Raw genomic sequence first — 17,880 nt, forward strand, 5'->3', positions numbered from 1 at the left:
GAAAAAATACCATAAGAGCTTTGAGTGGATTTTCCCTTTAAACTGCTGGTATTAACATAATCTACAATCTAAATATTGAATCCAACCTCTGTTGTTACTGGGCAATGTACTGTAGTACATCTCCTCCTGGGGTGTAGGCTATGTGTGCAGATGTGGTCTCTGTGTGGGGTGTGTTGGTCCAGCCCCTGAAGCCTAGGGTTACTCATAATATAACATTAGGCATCTGAACAAACAGTCAGGAGATGGTAGAAGGTGCAGAGAAGGGAAGCACTCCGAGCTTTAGCCTTGGAGTGTAAGGGGTTCTCTGTCTTTGTTTTTCTCTCTCTCTCTCTCTCTCTCTCTCTCTCTCTCTCTCTCTCTCTCTCTCTCTCTCTCTCTCTCTCTCTCTCTGAATAGAACTGCATGGAAAATGACAATATACTGTATAGCAATATATCTGCAATATACATTTTTTACAACTCTTGGAGTAAGTTAGTTCTGTTTCTGCAAAGACAGTGTGTGTGTGTGTGTGTGTGTGTGTGTGTGTGTGTGTGTGTGTGTGTGTGTGTGTGTGTGTGTGTGTGTGTGTGTGTGTGTGTGTGTGTGTGTGTGTGTGTGTGTGTGTGTGTGTGTGTGTGTGTGTGTGTGTGTGTGTGTGTGTGTGTGTGTGTGTGTGTGTGTGTTTTTACAGCTGGGCGAGTGAATAACGGGTTAAAACGGAGCTGGGTTTCATTCAAGAGCAGTGACGTCGTCGGCTTGTTGGAATCTCCTTACCAGGCTGGGCTGTAACCTGAAACCAATGGGAGAGAGAGAGATTCAGAGAGAGAGAGAGAGAGAGAGAGAGAGAGAGAGAGAGAGAGAGAGAGAGAGAGAGAGAGAGAGAGAGAGAGAGAGAGAGGAGGGTGAAAGAGAGGGGGGTGAAAGAGAAATCAACGAAGGGAGGGGGAGAGAGTAAGTGAGAGAGGGTGATGTGAAACCAGCTGAGCTCAGAAAGTAAACAGAGCTCCAGACTGCAGCATGCTTTCAGCGGGACAGGGACTGCCTATGCTCCCTCACACCGGCACCCACCGCTCCCCCGGGACCCCTGGCTCTCTCCTGTTCAACACCCTCCTCATCCTCATCTCACTGCCCCAGGGGACAGCATGGCCTTACGGTAAGAGCCCCGGGAATACCAGACATCTATCTTTCCACTCTCCCCGTCTTTATCTTTGTGCTCTCTCTGAGTCTCTCCGTCTGTGCTCTTTGTTCTCAAAAAGCCAGCATCAGCACTCTCCGTCCAGTCTTTATTTCCTCTGCCCCCCCCCACCCCCCCCTCTACTCTTACAGCCTACAGAGTGAGGTTTGAAGACGGAGGAAAGAGAGCTTGTTGTTAGTTTGTCTTAAAGACCCTGCAATGGGATACTGCTATGCGATCCTGCATGGATCAACCTCTCTGTGTTTTCAACTTGTTATTGTCACTCTCTTTCTTCACCACCCTTTTGACGTGTTGTGCAACATGATCTCACATCTGCTGAGAGCGTTACATTATTTTATTTCAACTGATCATCTCTTATCTGAGATACGTGCCAGATCCCAAACAAAGACACACATTCCTTGAAAATAGACGGAGCAGTTCCGAGCCTGCTAATCATCAGTTTGGCGTCGGTGTCTATTGTTGAGTCTTGTTGATTAGGTTTGCTCAGAAGCATCTGTCCATCGGCCCTCGGTGACCATTTGAAGCGCTGCAGTGTCACGTTCCTGACCTTATTTCCTTTGTTTTGTCTTTGTTTAGTTGGTCAGGACGTGAGCTGGGTGGGCATTCTATGTTATGTGTTTCTATGTTGGGTTCATTGTTAATTAGCCTGATATGGTTCTCAATCAGGGGCAGGTGTTTTAGGTTTCCTCTGATTGAGAACCATATTAAGGTAGGCTGTTCTCACCGTTTGTTTGTGGGTGATTGTTCCTGTGTCAGTGTTTGTGCCACACGGGACTGTTTCGTTTCGTTCGTTCGTGTGTTCGTTCCTGTTCGTTCGTTCTTGTTTTATGTTCTCAAGTACAGGTCTGTTCACGTCGTTTATTGTTTTGTAGTTTGTTTAAGTGTTTTTCCGTCTTCGTTTAATAAACATTAAGATGTATTCACACTACGCTGCATATTGGTCCGATCCTTGCTCATCCTCAGACGAGGAGGAGGACGAGCGTTACAGAATCACCCACCAACCAAGGACCAAGCAGCGTGGGAGAAAGCAGCGGCAGAAATCTCAGGACTCCTGGACATGGGAGGAGATTTTGAACGGAGAAGGACCCTGGGCACAGGCTGGGGAATATCGCCGCCCCAAAGCTGAGTTGGAGGAAGCGAAAGCTGAGCGGCGGCGATACGAGAAGGCAGTACGGCAGCGCGACAGGTACGAGAGGCAGCCCCAGATTTTTTGGGAAGGGGGCTAAAGAGGAGTGTGGCTAAGCCGGGTAGCAGACCTGAGCGCACTCCTCGTGCTTATCATAAACAGCACGTTACTGGTCAGGCACCGTGTTATGCGGTTAAGCGCACGGTGTCGCCAGTGCGTGCCCATAGCCCGGTGCGCTATAGGGCAGCCCCCCGAAAGTGTCATGTGAGTGTGGGCATCCAGCCAGGGCGTATTGTGCCTGCTCAGCGCGTCTGGTCTCCGGTACGCAGTTTCGGTCCAGGGTATCCTGCGCCGGCTCTGCGTGCTGTGTCTCCGGGGCGCTGGGAGGGTGCAGTGCGTCCTATGCCTACGCTCCGCTCGTACCGGGAAAATGTGGGAGTGGCGCCTAAGGGAGAGGTGCGCGTAGTAGGCACTAGATCTCCAGTGCTCACCCACAGCCCGGTTCAACCTGTGCCTGCACTCTGGAGGGTCCGGGCTGGAGTAGTATTCCAGCCTGGGGGAGTGGTGCCAAGGCTGCGCACCAGAGCTCCAGTGCTCCCCCACAGCCCGGTCCTTCAGGTGCCTCCTCTTAACACCAAGCCTCCTGTAGGTCTCTCCAGCCTGGTGGGTCCTGTGGCAGCCCCACGCACCAGGCTGTCTCTCCGTCTCCTCCCTACAGGTGTGCCCGTCTGCCCAGTGCCGCCTGCACTGCTAGTCTGCCCAGAGCCGCCTGCACTATCCGTCTGCCCAGAGCCGCCTGCACTATCCGTCTGCCCAGAGCCGCCTGCACTATCCGTCTGCCCAGAGCCGCCTGCGCTATCCGTCTGCCCAGAGCCGCCTGCGCTATCCGTCTGCTCAGTGCTGCCTGCGCTATCCGTCTGCTCAGTGCTGCCTGCGCTATCCGTCTGCCCAGTGCCGCCTGCGCTATCCGTCTGCCCAGCGCCGTCTGAACTGCCCGTCTGTCCTGAGCCTTCACAGCCGCCTGTCTGTCCTGAGCCTTCAAAGCCGCCCGTCTGTCCTGAGCCTTCAAAGCCGCCCGTCTGTCCTGAGCCTTCAGAGCCGTCCGTCAGTCAGGAGCCGCTAGAACCGTCCGTCAGTCAGGAGCCGCTAGAGCCGTCCGCCAGACAGGAGCCGCTAGAACCGTCCGCCAGACAGGAGCAGCCAGAGCCGTCCGCCAGACAGGAGCAGCCAGAGCCGTCCGCCAGACAGGAGCAGCCAGAGCCGTCCGCCAGACAGGAGCAGCCAGAGCCGTCCGCCAGACAGGAGCAGCCAAAGCCGCCCGCCAGCTATGACCTGCCAGTGCCGTCAGCCAGCCATGACCTGCTAGTGCCGTCAGCCAGCCATGACCTGCCAGTGCCGTCAGCCAGCCATGACCTGCCAGAGCCGTCAGCCAGCCATGACCTGCCAGAGCCGTCAGCCAGCCATGACCTGCCAGAGCCGTCAGCCAGCCATGACCTGTCAGAGCCGTCAGCCAGCCATGACCTGCCAGAGCCGTCAGCCAGCCATGACCTGCCAGAGCCGTCAGCCAGCCATGACCTGCCAGAGCCGTCAGCCAGCCATGACCTGCAAGAGCCGTCACGTCAGCCAGCCATGACCTGCCAGAGCCGTCAGCCAGCCATGACCTGCCAGAGCCGTCACTCAGTCCGGTGCTGCCCCTCAGTCCGGTGCTGCCCCTCAGTCCGGTGCTGCCCCTCAGTCCGGTGCTGCCCCTCAGTCCGGTGTTGCCCCTTAGTCCGGTGCTGCCCCTTAATCCAGTGGGGTTTATATGGAGGGTCAACATTAAAAGGAGGCCACGGAAGCGGGGATTAACTATGGTGGGGTGGGGACCACGTCCAGAGCCAGAGCCAGAGCCGTGGACAGATGCCCACCCAAACCCTCCCTTATAGGTTAAGGTTTTGCGGCCGGAGTCCGCACTTTGGTTGGGGGGGGGGTACTGTCACGTTCTTGACCTTATTTCCTTTGTTTTGTCTTTGTTTAGTTGGTCAGGACGTGAGCTGGGTGGGCATTCTATGTTATGTGTTTCTATGTTGGGTTCATTGTTAATTAGCCTGATATGGTTCTCAATCAGGGGCAGGTGTTTTAGGTTTCCTCTGATTGAGAACCATATTAAGGTAGGCTGTTCTCACCGTTTGTTTGTGGGTGATTGTTCCTGTGTCAGTGTTTTTGCCACACGGGACTGTTTCGTTTCGTTCGTTCGTGTGTTCGTTCCTGTTCGTGCGTTCTTGTTTTATGTTCTCAAGTACAGGTCTGTTCACGTCGTTTATTGTTTTGTAGTTTGTTTAAGTGTTTTTCCGTCTTCGTTTAATAAACATTAAGATGTATTCACACTACGCTGCATATTGGTCCGATCCTTGCTCATCCTCAGATGAGGAGGAGGACGAGCGTTACATGCAGGGAGTAAATGGTGCAGTCTCTGCTGATGTGTCTACCATGAAGTGTCTGCCAGACCTGTCCAAAGACATATCCTCACCTCCTGAACCCTTAGCAGACACAGACAATATAACTAACACCTTCAATAGGTGTTATAGCAGTAAAATAAAGCATAATGGGGGAAAAAGTATGAGGTATACTACAGCTGTTTAAAATGAATGTAATGAAGACACCTCCCTTCGGCAATGAGAGCTGTACCAGAGTTGACTACTTACCTGATCTTCATTGGCAATTCGTCAGCGAGGCTGACTCAGACTATTTATGCACTAGTCACTTTATAATCGTTATGCAATTAGTTGATGATGGACAAAATCGGTTGAGCAACACAGCAAACACTATGCAACTGTGCCTAGAGTGAAGTGTGTGGCTTTGGAGCTTTTCCTCACCCTCATCAGGCCCGAGGACCCCAGCAAAAATATGTCTTTTTTCACTACATTGATTTATCTGCATGTCCAGTCATTATATTTAGTCTTACAATTAAGTGTTTTACCATGTTCTTTTCAGGACAACCAGGGCAACAAGTATAACACAAATATTTTTTTCCGAAACAGTTGCATTCATGAGTTTTATTGACAAATAAGGTCTGCCAAGCAAAAACATGATAAAAAATGAATTTAAATGAAGGCTGTAAGTACAAAAATTGTTTGCTTAGTGGGAAATGAATATCCAACTAGTCAGTGATAACTGTGTGGAGTTGGGAGTTTGTGATTGCAACTATGTGAATTTATTACAGTATTATAGACACTATGTCCTGGGATGTCCTATAAATTTTTTTCACCTTTATTTAACCAGGTAGGCTATTTGAGAACAAGTTCTCATTTACAACTGCGACCTGGCCAAGATAAAGCATAGCAGTGTGAACAGACAACAACACAGAGTTACACATGGAGTAAACAATAAACCATTCAATAACACAGTAGGGAAAAAAAAAGAAAAAAGGAAAAAAAAGAAAAATGAGTCTATATACATTGTGTGCAAAAGGCATGAGGAAGTAGGCAATAAATAGGCCATAGGAGCGAATAATTACAATTTAGCAGATTAATTTTGGAGTGATAAATCATCAGATGATCATGTGCAAGTAGAGATACTGGTGTGCAAAAGAGCAGAAAAGTAAATAAATAAAAACAGTAAGGGGATGAGGTAGGTAAATTGGGTGGGCTGTTTACAGATGGACTATGTACAGCTGCAGCGATCGTTTAGCTGCTCAGATAGCAGATGTTTAAAGTTGGTGAGGGAAATAAAAGTCTCCAACTTCAACGATTTTTGCAATTCGTTCCAGTCACAGGCAGCAGAGAACTGGAATCTCCTATGATCTCCTATGTAGAAGAACCCCTCACCTTCTAACGACTCTTGTGTCTTGTGAGCATCATAGAGCAAAACAGATTACATGTACGTGTTCGTGAGTGTCTCAGCTTTTCATAGTTCAAACCATTTGTGATCTGCCCTTGTCTCATAAACACTGCTCTAGCTCAGCTCCTGTTAATCACACAGACCAATGGTTGGTATAGAAGTCTAAAATTTGCCGGCGCCACGGTTGGACTGTAGGAGTTTTTAAAGAGAAGAGGTGCTTACACACTAGAGCCAAGTCTTTAGGGAAAGCACAAGAGAGAAAAAGTGAGAGAGAAAGAGTGAAAATGCAAGAGAGAGAGAGAGAGAGAGAGAGAGAGAGAGAGAGAGAGAGAGAGAGAGAGAGAGAGAGAGAGAGAGAGAGAGAGAGAGAGAGAGAGAGAGAGAGAGAGAGAGAGAGAGAGAGAGAGAGAGATAAAAACAAAGACAGAGAACCCCTTACACTCCGAGGCTAAAGCTGAGTTCAGTCAGCAACAGGCATTCTGTTGAATGTGGTCTTCTCTTTCTACTGTGCTCCCTGAGGATCTCTCTGCTCTTCCTACACAGTCAGTCAATGATGTGTCTCCTCACAGCTTATTTGGCTAAGATCCCCAGGAGAGAAGAGGGGATAAATAAGAGTGAAGAAAAAGAGAAAGAAAGAAAGAGAGCAGAAAAAGGTGAAGGATGAGGGGAGATGATGAGGGGAAAGGGCAGAGGAGAAGAGTGAATGATGGGAGAAAGGATATGGAGAGTTTGCCATTGGCAAGAAAATTGAGAGTTTGCAAAATATAATATTATATTGTCTGAAAGGGATCAGGCTAAATCTTAAGTTAACGGACCAAATATCTCAAACAAATGTGCATATTTCAGACTCCTGTTTGACCAAGATTTCAGTATACATTTACACACACCATATAACTAAAGTGGATAACAGAGAAACGGGGGTATGTATTGAAATGGACTGGTGATTTCCTATCGGACTGAGGTTTATTTAAAGCATGGCAGAGGTTGTCCATTGAGATCTATGTTTGGTACAGTTGACGTCGGAAGTTTCCATACACTTAGGTTGGAGTCATTAAAACTCGTTTTTCAAGCACTCCACAAATTTCTTGTTAACAAACTATAGTTTTGGCAAGTCGGTTAGGACATCTACTTTGTGCATGACACAAGTAATTTTTCCAACAATTGTTTACAGACAGATTATTTCAATAATAATTCATTGTATCATAATTCCAGTGGGCCAGAAGTTTACATACACTAAGTTGACTGTGCCTTTCAACAGCTTCTAAAATTCCATAAAATTATGTCATGGCTTTAGAAGCTTATGATAGGCTAACTGACATTATTTGAGTCAATTGGAGGTGTACCTGTGTATGTATTTCAAGGCCTACCTTCAAACTCAGTGCCTCTTTGCTTGACATCTTGGGAAAATGAAAAGAAATCCACCAAGAACTCAGAAAAAAAATTGTAGACCTCCACAAGTCTGGTTTATCCTTGGGAGCAATTTCCAAACGCCTGAAGGCGGTCCGCGGTCCGCGTTCATCTGTACAAACAATAGTACGCAAGTAGAAACAACATGGGACCACGCAACAGTCATACCGCTCAGGAAGGAGACGCGTTCTGTCTCCTTGAGATGAACGTACTTTGGTGCAAAAACTGCAAATCAATCCCAGAACATCAGCAAAGGACCTTGTGAAGATTCTGGAGGAAACAGGTCCAACAGTATCTATATCCACAGTAAAACGCGTCCTTTATCGACATAACCTGAAAGGTTACTCAGCAAGGAAGAAGCCACTGCTCCAAAACCGCCATAGAAAAGCCAGACTACGGTTTGCAACTGCACATGGGGACAAAGATCGTACTTTTTGGAGAAATGTCCTCTGGTCTGATGAAACAAAAATAGAAATGTTTGGCCATAATGATAATCGTTATGTTTGAAGGAAAAAGGGGGAGGCTTGCAAGCCGAAGAACACCATCCCAACCGTGAAGCACGGGGGTGGCAGCATCATGTTGTGGGGGTGCTTTGCTGCAGGAGGGACTGGTGCACTTCACAAAATAGATGGCATTATGAGGGAGTAAAATTATGTGGATATATTGAAGCAACATCTCAAGACATCAGTCAGGAAGTTAAAGCTTGGTCGCAAATGGGTCTTCCAAATGGACAATGACCCTAAGCATACTTCCAAAGTTGTGGCAAAAGGACAACAAAGTCAAGGTATTGGAGTGGCCATCACAAAGCCCTGACCTCAATCCTATAGAACATTTTTGGGCAGAACTGAAAAAGTGTGTGCGAGCAAGGAGGCCTGCATACTTGACTCAGTTACACCAGCTCTGTCAGGAGGAATGGGCCAAAATTCTCCCAACTTATTGTGGGAAGCTTGTGGAAGGCTACCCAAAACATTTGACCCAAGTTGAACAATTTAAAGGCAATGCTACCAAATACTAATTGAGTATATGTAAACTTCTGACCCACTGGGAATGTGATGAAAGAAATAAAAGCTGAAATAAATCATTCTCTCTACTATTATTCTGACATTTCACATTCTTAAAATAAAGTGGTGATCCTAACTGACCTAAGACAGGGCATAAAATGTCAAGTATTGTGAAAAACTGAGTTTAAATGTATTTGGCTAAGGTGTATGTAAACTTCCGACTTCAACTGTATCACAGTCCATATGTGAACAGGAAACTCCTGCACTGTCTTTTACAGTACCCCCAACACATACCATCCCTACATACACCACAACACCCAGAGGAGTTTCCTGTTCCACTGCCCTAAATTGCTCAGGCCCCAAAATACCAGACAGCTGCTGCAGAGAGTCAGCTCACACACACGGGCTTCTGGTCCCCACAGTACTAGTTAAACACGTCCACACACACACACACACACACACACACACACACACACACACACACACACACACACACACACACACACACACACACACACACACACACACACACACACACACACACACACACACACACACACACACACACACACACACACACACACACACACACACACACACACACACACACACACAGACAGAAAGCATTTGGATGTGAAATCAGAGCTGAGAGGAATGGAAGGCAGTGTGGCTCCACAGATGTGAGCCTGGAACGGGTCAACATTGATGTTTTATACACAACAAATAAAGAGGCTGTGAAGCAACCTTGAGATTGACCCAAAATGGGATGGCATGCTGTTTTATGGGTAATATTTGTTTTTTGGCCAACCATATTCTGCACAATAAGTGCATTCTGAGCCCAGTGAGTATCAGACAGAGCAGCCACACATTGGATGTGGGGTATCAGTCAATATTGTTTGTCCTTTAAAGGCTCCTTGTGTTTCAATGGTAGTGTATTACCTCTCCTAAGGTCTTGTTACTGTGTGTGAACTGTGAATGGAGTGGGCAGTAAGGCAACGGGGTAGCAGGGCAATAGGACAGGGGTCAGAGATTGTCATACCAGCACCTCTGTAGGAGAAGTTCCCAGCTCCCGTGACTGATCTTTTCTGCCCTGAATAACAATGATGTCAGCCTCTGGATCCACATCAAAGCTGCATATACAACATGTGCCTAAACCCCATACACATTAGTTTCATGTTGGAGCACATCTCACGGCAGCACAACATCAGGGATGGAGAAACCAGATACCAATTACATAATAGCATAGAAACCACGCATACCACACTGAAATCCGCATGGCCAGCCAAAAGCTTGGAAGAAATCTTTACGTGGGGAGTATACTGTCCCAGGCTGTAGACCAAGGAGACCACCAGGCTGTAGACCAAGGAGACCACCAGGCTGTAGACCAAGGAGACCACCAGGCTGTAGACCAAGGAGACCACCAGGCTGTAGACCAAGGAGACCACCAGGCTGTAGACCAAGGAGACCACCAGGCTGTAGACCAAGGAGACCACCAGGCTGTAGACCAAGGAGACCACCAGGCTGTAGACCAAGGAGACCACCAGGCTGTAGACCAAGGAGACCACCAGGCTGTAGACCAAGGAGACCACCAGGCTGTAGACCAAGGAAACCACCATTGTCCCAGTGCCCAAGAAAACCATGTGACATACCTAAATGACTATTGCCCTGTCGCACTCACCCCAGTCATCATGAAGTGCTTCGAGAGACTGGTCATGGCCCTCATTAAGGCCAGCACGTCATACACACTCCAAGTTGCCTACCGCTCCAACAGATCCATGGACGATGCCATTTCCATTGTGCGGGATGGGGGGGGGACAGGGACGTGAGCTCCCCTAAATGCAACAAAAGTCTAACTTTCGGGGGGTCTCAAATGTAACCATTCTCCTACAGTGGCTTGCGAAAGTATTCACCGCCCTTGGCATTTTTCCTATTTTGTTGCCTTACAACCTGGAATTAAAGTAGATTTTTGGGAAGTTTGTATCATTTGATGTACACAACATGCCTACCACTTTGAAGATGCAAAATATTTTTTATTGAAAAGCAAACAACAAATAAGAAAAAAAAACTGAAAACTTGAGCGTGCATAACTATTCACCCCCCCCAAAGTCAATACTTTGTAGAGCTGCCTTTTGCAGCAATTACAGCTGCAAGTCTATTGGGGCATTTCTCAAAATCTTGGCACATCTAGCCACTGGGAATTTTGCCCATTCTTCAAGGCAAAACTGCTCCAACTCTTTAAAGTTGGATGGGTTCCGCTGGTGTACAGCAATCTTTAAGTCATACCACAGATTCTCAATTGGATTGAGGTCTGGGCTTTGACTAGGCCATTCCAAGACATTTAAAAGTTTCTCCTTAAACCAGTTGAGTGTTGCTTTAGCAATAAGCTTAGGGTTGTCCTGCTGGAAGGTGAACCTCCATCCCAGTCTTAAATCTCTGGAAGACTGAAACAGGTTTACCTCAAGAATTTCCCTGTATTTAGCGCCATCCATCATTCCTTCAATTCTGACCAGTTTCCCAGTCCCTGCCGATGAAAAACATCCCCAGAGCATGATGTTGCCACCACCATGCTTCACTGTGAGGATGGTATTCTCAGGGTTATGAGATGTGTTGGGCTTGTGCCAGGCATAACATTTCCCTTGATGGCCAAAAGCTAAATTTTAGTCTCATCTGACCAGAGTACCTTCTTCCATATGTTTGGGGAGACTCCCACATGCCTTTTGGAGAACACCAAATGTGCTTTCTTATTTTTTTCTTTAAGCAGTTTCTTTTTTCTGGCCACTCTTCCGTAATGCCCAGCTCTGTGGAGTGTACGGTTTTCAGTGGTCCTATGGACAGATACTTCCATCTCCGCTGTGGAGCTTTTCCGCTCCTTCAGGGTTGTCTTTAGTCTCTTTGTTGCCTCTCTGATGAATGTCCTCCTTGCCTGGTCCGTGAGTTTTGGTGGGCGGCCCTCTCTCGGCAGGTTTGTTGTGGTGCATTTTATTTCTATTTTTTAATAATGGATTTATTGGTGCACCGTGGGATGTTTAACATTTCTGGTATTTTTTTATAACCCAACCCTGATCTCTCACACACACACACACACACACACACACACACACACACACACACACACACACACACACACACACACACACACACACACACACACACACACACACACACACACACACACACACACACACACACACACACACACACACACACACACACACACACACACACACACACACACACACACACACACACAGTTCCCACCAGCTTCTTGCCCACAAAAGTGTAACTATCCGATGTATGGGCTATTCAGGTGTTGAGCTGTATGCCTCACGGATGTGTGTTTGTAGGGCAGTAAGACATATCTCTTTGCTTTGTATAAGACCTGCCAAAGCACGACCCAGAAGACATGTACTGCCATTGAGGCTTGTTAAACAGTCATTAGCTGCGCCAAATACAACAGGTGTAGATTTTACCGTGAAATGCTTACTTACAAGCCCTTTCCAAACACTGCAGAGTTAAAAAGTACAAAGAATTATCTAAATAAAAAAAGGAAATAGTAACACAATAAAATTACAATAACAAGACTATATACAAGAAGTACCGGTACCGAGTCAACGAGGTATGTAGTTGAGGTAATATGTACATGTACAGTTGAAGTCGGAAGTTTACCTACACTTAGGTTGGAGTTGTGACGAGGGTGGGCATTCTAGTTTCTTTATTTCTATGTTTTGTATTTCTATGTTTTGGCCGGGTATGGTTCTCAATCAGGGACAGCTGTCTATCATTGTCACTGATTGGGAATCATACTTAGGCAACGTTTTCCAACCTGTGTTTTGTGGGTAGTTTTTTTCTGTTTTGTGTCTGCACCAAACAGAACTGTTTCGTTTTGTTCTCACTTTTGTTATTTTGTTTCAGTGTTCAGTTTGAATAAATTATCATGAACACGTACAACGCTGCGCTTTGGTCCTCTTCCTCAGACGAGCGTTACAGAACTACCCACCACCAAAGGACCAAGCAGCGTGGCCAGGAGGAGCAGGGATCCTGGGCCCGGGATAAGAGAGAGTGGAGGACATCTTGGATATGGGAGCAGGTTATGGCAGGGGACAAGACCCTGCCATGGAAACAGGCGGAAGTAGTGTGGGAGGAACAACAACGATACCAGGAGTCACGGCAACGAAGCAGGCACGAGAGGCCTTGGCTGAGTCAGGTTGGAGACCTGAGCCAACTCCTCGTGCTTACCGTAGGGAGCGTGGTACTGGTCAGGCACCGTGTTATGCGGTGGAGCGCACGGTGTCTCCAGTGCGCGTGCACAGCCCGGTGCGCTACATACCAGCTCCCCGCATCCGCCGGGCTAGAGTGGGCATCCAGCCAGGACGGATGGTGCCGGCTCAGCGCATATGGCCGCCAGTGCGTCTCTACGGCCCAGGATATCCTGCGCCGGCTCTGCGCACTGTGTCTCCAGTGCGTCTGCACAGCCCAGTGCGTCCTGTGCCAGTGCCCCGCCTTTGCCGGGCGAAGGTAACCATCCAGCCAGGACGGGTTGTGCAGGCTCTATGCTCGAGACCTCCAGTGCGCCTCCACGGCCCAGTGTATCCGGTGTCTACTCCAAGAACCAAGCCTCCAGTATGTTTCCCCAACCTGGTGAGTCCTGTGCCTGCTCCCAGAACCAGGCCTCCTGTATGTCTCCCCAGCCTGGTAAGCCCTGTGGCAGCTCCACGCTGTATACTCCATGTTGTATACTCCAGTGATGATCCATGTCACGAAGCCTCCAGTGATGATCCATGGCACGAAGCCTCCAGTGATGATCCATGGCACGAAGCCTCCAAGGACGATCCATGGCACGAAGCCTCCAGCAACAATCCCCTGTCCGGAGCCTCCAGCGACGGTCTCCACTCCAGAGCCTCCAACGACGGTCTCCAGTCCGGAGCCTACAGCGACGGCCTCCAGTCCGGAGCCTCCAACGACGGTCTCCAGTCAGGAGCCTCCAACGACGACCTCCAGTCTGGAGCCTGCAACGAGGGTCCCAGGTCCGCGGTCGGCGACGAGGGTCCCCGCACCAGAGGCGCCACCAAAGTGGGGGTAGCCAGAGGTGGAGCGGAGCCGTCAGCAGGGTAGATGCCCACCCGGACCCTCCCCTATAGGTTCAGGTTTGCGGCCGGGAGTCCGCACCGTTGGGGGGGGGGGTACTGTCACACCCTGACCTTAGAGAGCCGTTTTATTTCTCTATTTGGTTAGGTCAGGGTGTGATGTGGGGTGGGCATTCTATGTTTTGTGTTTCTATGTTTTGGCCGGGTATGGTTCTCAATCAGGGACAGCTGTCTATCATTGTCTCTAATTGGGAATCATACTTAGGCAACCTGTTTTGCCAACTTAGGTTGTGGGATGTTGTTTTTTGTTAGCTCGTTGAAGCCTACAGAACGTGACGTTCGTTATTCTTTTGTTGTTTTGTTTGGTGTTCTGAGAAAAAAAGAATCATGAACACGTACCACGCTGCACCTTGGTCCACTTCTTCCGACGGGCGTTACAGGAGTCATTAAAACTCGTTTTTCAACCACTCCACAAATTTCTTGTTGGAAAACTATAGTTTTTGCAAGTCGGTTAGGACATCTATGTTGTGCATGACACAATACATTTTTCCAACAATTGTTTACAGACAGATTATTTCACTTATAATTCATTGTATCACAATTCCAGTGGGTCAGAAGTTTACATACACTAAGTTGACTGTGCATTTAAACAGCTTGGAAAATTCCAGGAAATGATGTCATGGCTTTCGAAGCTTCTGATGGGCTAGTTGACATCATTTGAGTCATTTGGATGTATTTCAAGACCTACCTTCAAACTCAGCCTCTTTGCTTGACATCTTGGGAAAATGAAAAAAAATCAACCAAGACCTCAGAAAGAAAATTGTAGACCTCCACAAGTCTGGTTCATCCTTGGGAGCAATTTCCAAATGCCTGAAGGTACCAAGTTCATCTGTACAAACAATAGTACGCAAGTATAAACACCATAGGACCACGCAGCAGTCATACCGCTCAGGAAGGAGACGCGTTCTGTCTCCTAGAGATGAACGTACTTTGGTGCAAAAAGTGCAAATCAATCCCAGAACAACAGCAAAGGACCTTGTGAAGATTCTGGAGGAAACAGGTACAAAAGTATCTATATCCACAGTAAAACGAGTCCTATATCGACATAACCTGAAAGGTTACTCAGCAAGGAAGAAGCCACTGCTCCAAAACCGCCATAGAAAAGCCAGACTACGGTTTGCAACTGCACATGGGGACAAAGATCATACTTTTTGGAGAAATGTCCTCTGGTCTGATGAAACAAAAATAGAAATGTTTGGCCATAATGACCATCGTTATGTTTGGAGAAAAAACGGGGATGCTTGCAAGCCGAAGAACACCATCTCAACTGTGAAGCACGGGGGTGGCAGCATCATGTTGTGGGGGTGCTTTGCTGCAGGAGGGACTGGTGCACTTCACAAAATAGATGACATCATGAGGTTGGAAAATTATGTGGATATATTGAAGCAACATCTCAAGACATCAGTAAGGAAGTTAAAGCTTGGTCGCAAATGGGTCTTCCAAATGGACAATAACCCCAAGCAAATGGACAATGACCCCAAGGAGGCCTACAAACCTAACTCAGTTACACCAGCTCTGTCAGGAGGAGTGGGCCAAAATTCACCCAACTTATTGTGGGAAGCTTGTGGAAGGCTCCCCGAAACATTTGACCTAAGTTTTGACCTAAGTTAAACAATTTAAAGGCAATGCTACCAAATACGAATTGAGTGTATGTAAACTTCTGACCCACTTGGAATGTGATAAAATAAATAAAAGCTGAAATAAACCATTCTCTCTACCCTTATTCTGATATTTCACATTCTTAAAATAAAGTGGTGATCCTAACTGACCTAAGACAGGGAGTTTTACTAGGATTAAATGTCAGGAATTGTAAAAAACTGAGTTTAAATGTATAAGGTGTATGTAAACTTTAGACTTCAACTGTAGGTCGGGGTAAAAGTGACCAGGCATTCAGGATAGATTATCAACAAAGTAGCAGCATCGCATGTGAAGAGTGTGAAAGTGTGTCTATGTGTGAGTGTGTTTATGTGTGTGTGTGTGTGTGTGTGTGTGTGTGTGTGTGTGTGTGTGTGTGTGTGTGTGTGTGTGTGTGTGTGTGTGTGTGTGTGTGTGTGTGTGTGTGTGTGTGTGTGTGTGTGTGTGTGTGTGTGTGTGTGTGTGTGTGTGTGTGAGACGTCAATGTGCATGTGTGTGTGTGTGTGTGTGTGTGTGTGTGTGTGTGTGTGACACGTCAATGTGCATGTGTGTGTACGTGTGTGTGTGTGTGTGTGTGTGTGTGTGTGTGTGTGTGTGTGTGTGTGTGTGTGTGTGTGTGTGTGTGTGTGTGTGTGTGTGTGTGTGTGTGTGTGTGTTGGAGTGTTAGTGTAGGATGTGTGTGTGTGTGTGTGTGTGTGTGTGTGTGTGTGTGTGTGTGTGTGTGTGTGTGTGTGTGTGTGTGTGTGTGTGTGTGTGTGTGTGTGTGTGTGACGTCAGTGTGTGTGTGTGTGTGACGTCAATGTGCATGTGTGTGTGTGTGTAGTGTTTGTGTGTTGGAGTGTTAGTGTAGGATGTGTCAGTGTGTGGGTAGAGTCCAGTAAGTGTGCATAGAGCCAGCTCAAGAGATTCAGTCCAACAACAAAAAAAGGCGGTTAACGCAAAGCTTGGGGTTAAAAGCTGTTCAAGAGTCTTTTGGTCCCAGACATGGCTCTCCAGTACCGCTTGCCGTGTGGTAGCAGAGAAAGCAGTCTATGACTTGAGTGGCTGGAGTCTTAGGCCCTTCCTCTGACAGTGCCTGGTATAGCAGTTCTGGATGGCAGGGAACTCAGCCTCAGTGATTGGTGGGCCGTACGCACTACCCTCTGTAGCTCCTTATGGTCAGATGCCAAGCAGTTTTCCATACCAAGAGGTGATGCAGCCAGTAAAGATGCTCTCAATTGTGCAGCTGTATAACTTTGTTTTGTTTCGCTGACTTTAAGGGAGTGTTTATGGTTCTGGCACCAAATTGCCAGGTCTCTGACCTCCTCCCTATAGACTGTCTAATAGTCATCGTTGATCAGGCATACCACTGTCGTGTCGTTGGCAAATGTAAAGATGGTGTGAGAGTTGCCCACGGCCACACAGTCGTGGGTGAACAGGAAATACAGGAGGGGACTAAGCACGCACCCCTGAAGGGCCCCAGTGTTGAGGGTCAGCGTGGCAGATGTGTTGTTGCCTGCCCTCCTGACAGGGGGCAGCCTGTCAGGAAGTCCAGGATCCAGTTGCAGAGGAAGGTGTTCAGTCCCAGGGTCCTTAGCTTAGCAATGAGCTTGGAGGGCACTATGGTGTTGAATGCTGAGCTGTTGTCAATGAACAGCATTCTCACGTAGGTGTTCCTTTTGTCCAGTTTGGAAAGGGCGGTGTGGAGTGCAATATACATTGCGTCATCTGTGAATCTGTTGGGGCAGTTTGCGAATCCATGGTGTCGATGTGAGCCATGACCTGACTTTCAAAGTATTTCATGGCTACAGATGTGAATGCTACGGCGCGTTCTTGGGCACAGGGACTATGTGTACTGCTTGAACATATGTACTGTAGGTATTACAGACTGGGTCAGGGAAAGGTTGAAAATGTCAGTGAAGACACTTGGCAGCTGGTCAGCGCATGCTCTGAGTATGCATCCTGGTACGGAGAGCGTGAACACACAGTCATCCAGAACAGCTGGTGTTCTCATGCATGGTTCATGTTTGATCGGGTTGTTTGATCGGGTTTTGATCGAGATGTTTGATCGGGTTCAAGTCCAGGCTCTGGCTGGGCCACTCAAGGACATTCAGAGACTTTTTCCCGAAGCCACTCTTACATTGTCTTGGCTGTGTGATTAGATTCGTTGTAGTATTGGAAGGTGAACCTTCCCCCCAGTCTGAGCCCCTGAGCACTCTGGAACATGTTTTCATCAAGAATCTCTTTGTACTTTGCTCCATTCATCTTTCCCTCGATCTTGACTAGTCTTCCTGCCACTGAAAAACATCCCCACTGCATGATGCTGCCACCACCATGCTTCACCGTAGGGATGGTGCCAGATTTCCTCTAGACATGACACTTGGCATTCAGGCCAAAGAGTTCAATCTTGGTTTCATCAGACCAGAGAATCTTGTATCTCATGAGTCCTTTAGGTGCCTTTTGGCGAACTCCAAGCGGGCTGTCATTTGCCTTTTACTGAGGAGTGTAAATAAGGTATTTCTGTTTTTTATATTTAGTACATTTGCAAAACATATCTAAAAACCTGTTTTCGCTTTGTCATTGTGAGGTATTTTA

The 17,880-nt window shown here is 47.6% G+C and overlaps 1 protein-coding gene across 1 annotated transcript in view; it reads left to right on the forward strand.

Moving 5' to 3' along the window:
* The first annotated feature begins 903 nt into the window (after positions 1-903).
* LOC139540107 (inactive serine protease PAMR1-like) overlaps positions 904-17,880 on the forward strand; it is a 60,698-nt gene continuing 43,721 nt past the window's right edge. The window contains exon 1 of the mRNA XM_071343680.1: positions 904-1,132. Within this exon, the coding sequence (XP_071199781.1) occupies positions 997-1,132 (136 nt within the window). The 5' untranslated portion in view covers positions 904-996. The remainder of the gene's footprint in view (positions 1,133-17,880) is intronic.

The sequence above is a fragment of the Salvelinus alpinus genome, chromosome 15 (assembly GCF_045679555.1).
Source record: "Salvelinus alpinus chromosome 15, SLU_Salpinus.1, whole genome shotgun sequence".
Taxonomy (NCBI): domain Eukaryota; kingdom Metazoa; phylum Chordata; class Actinopteri; order Salmoniformes; family Salmonidae; genus Salvelinus; species Salvelinus alpinus.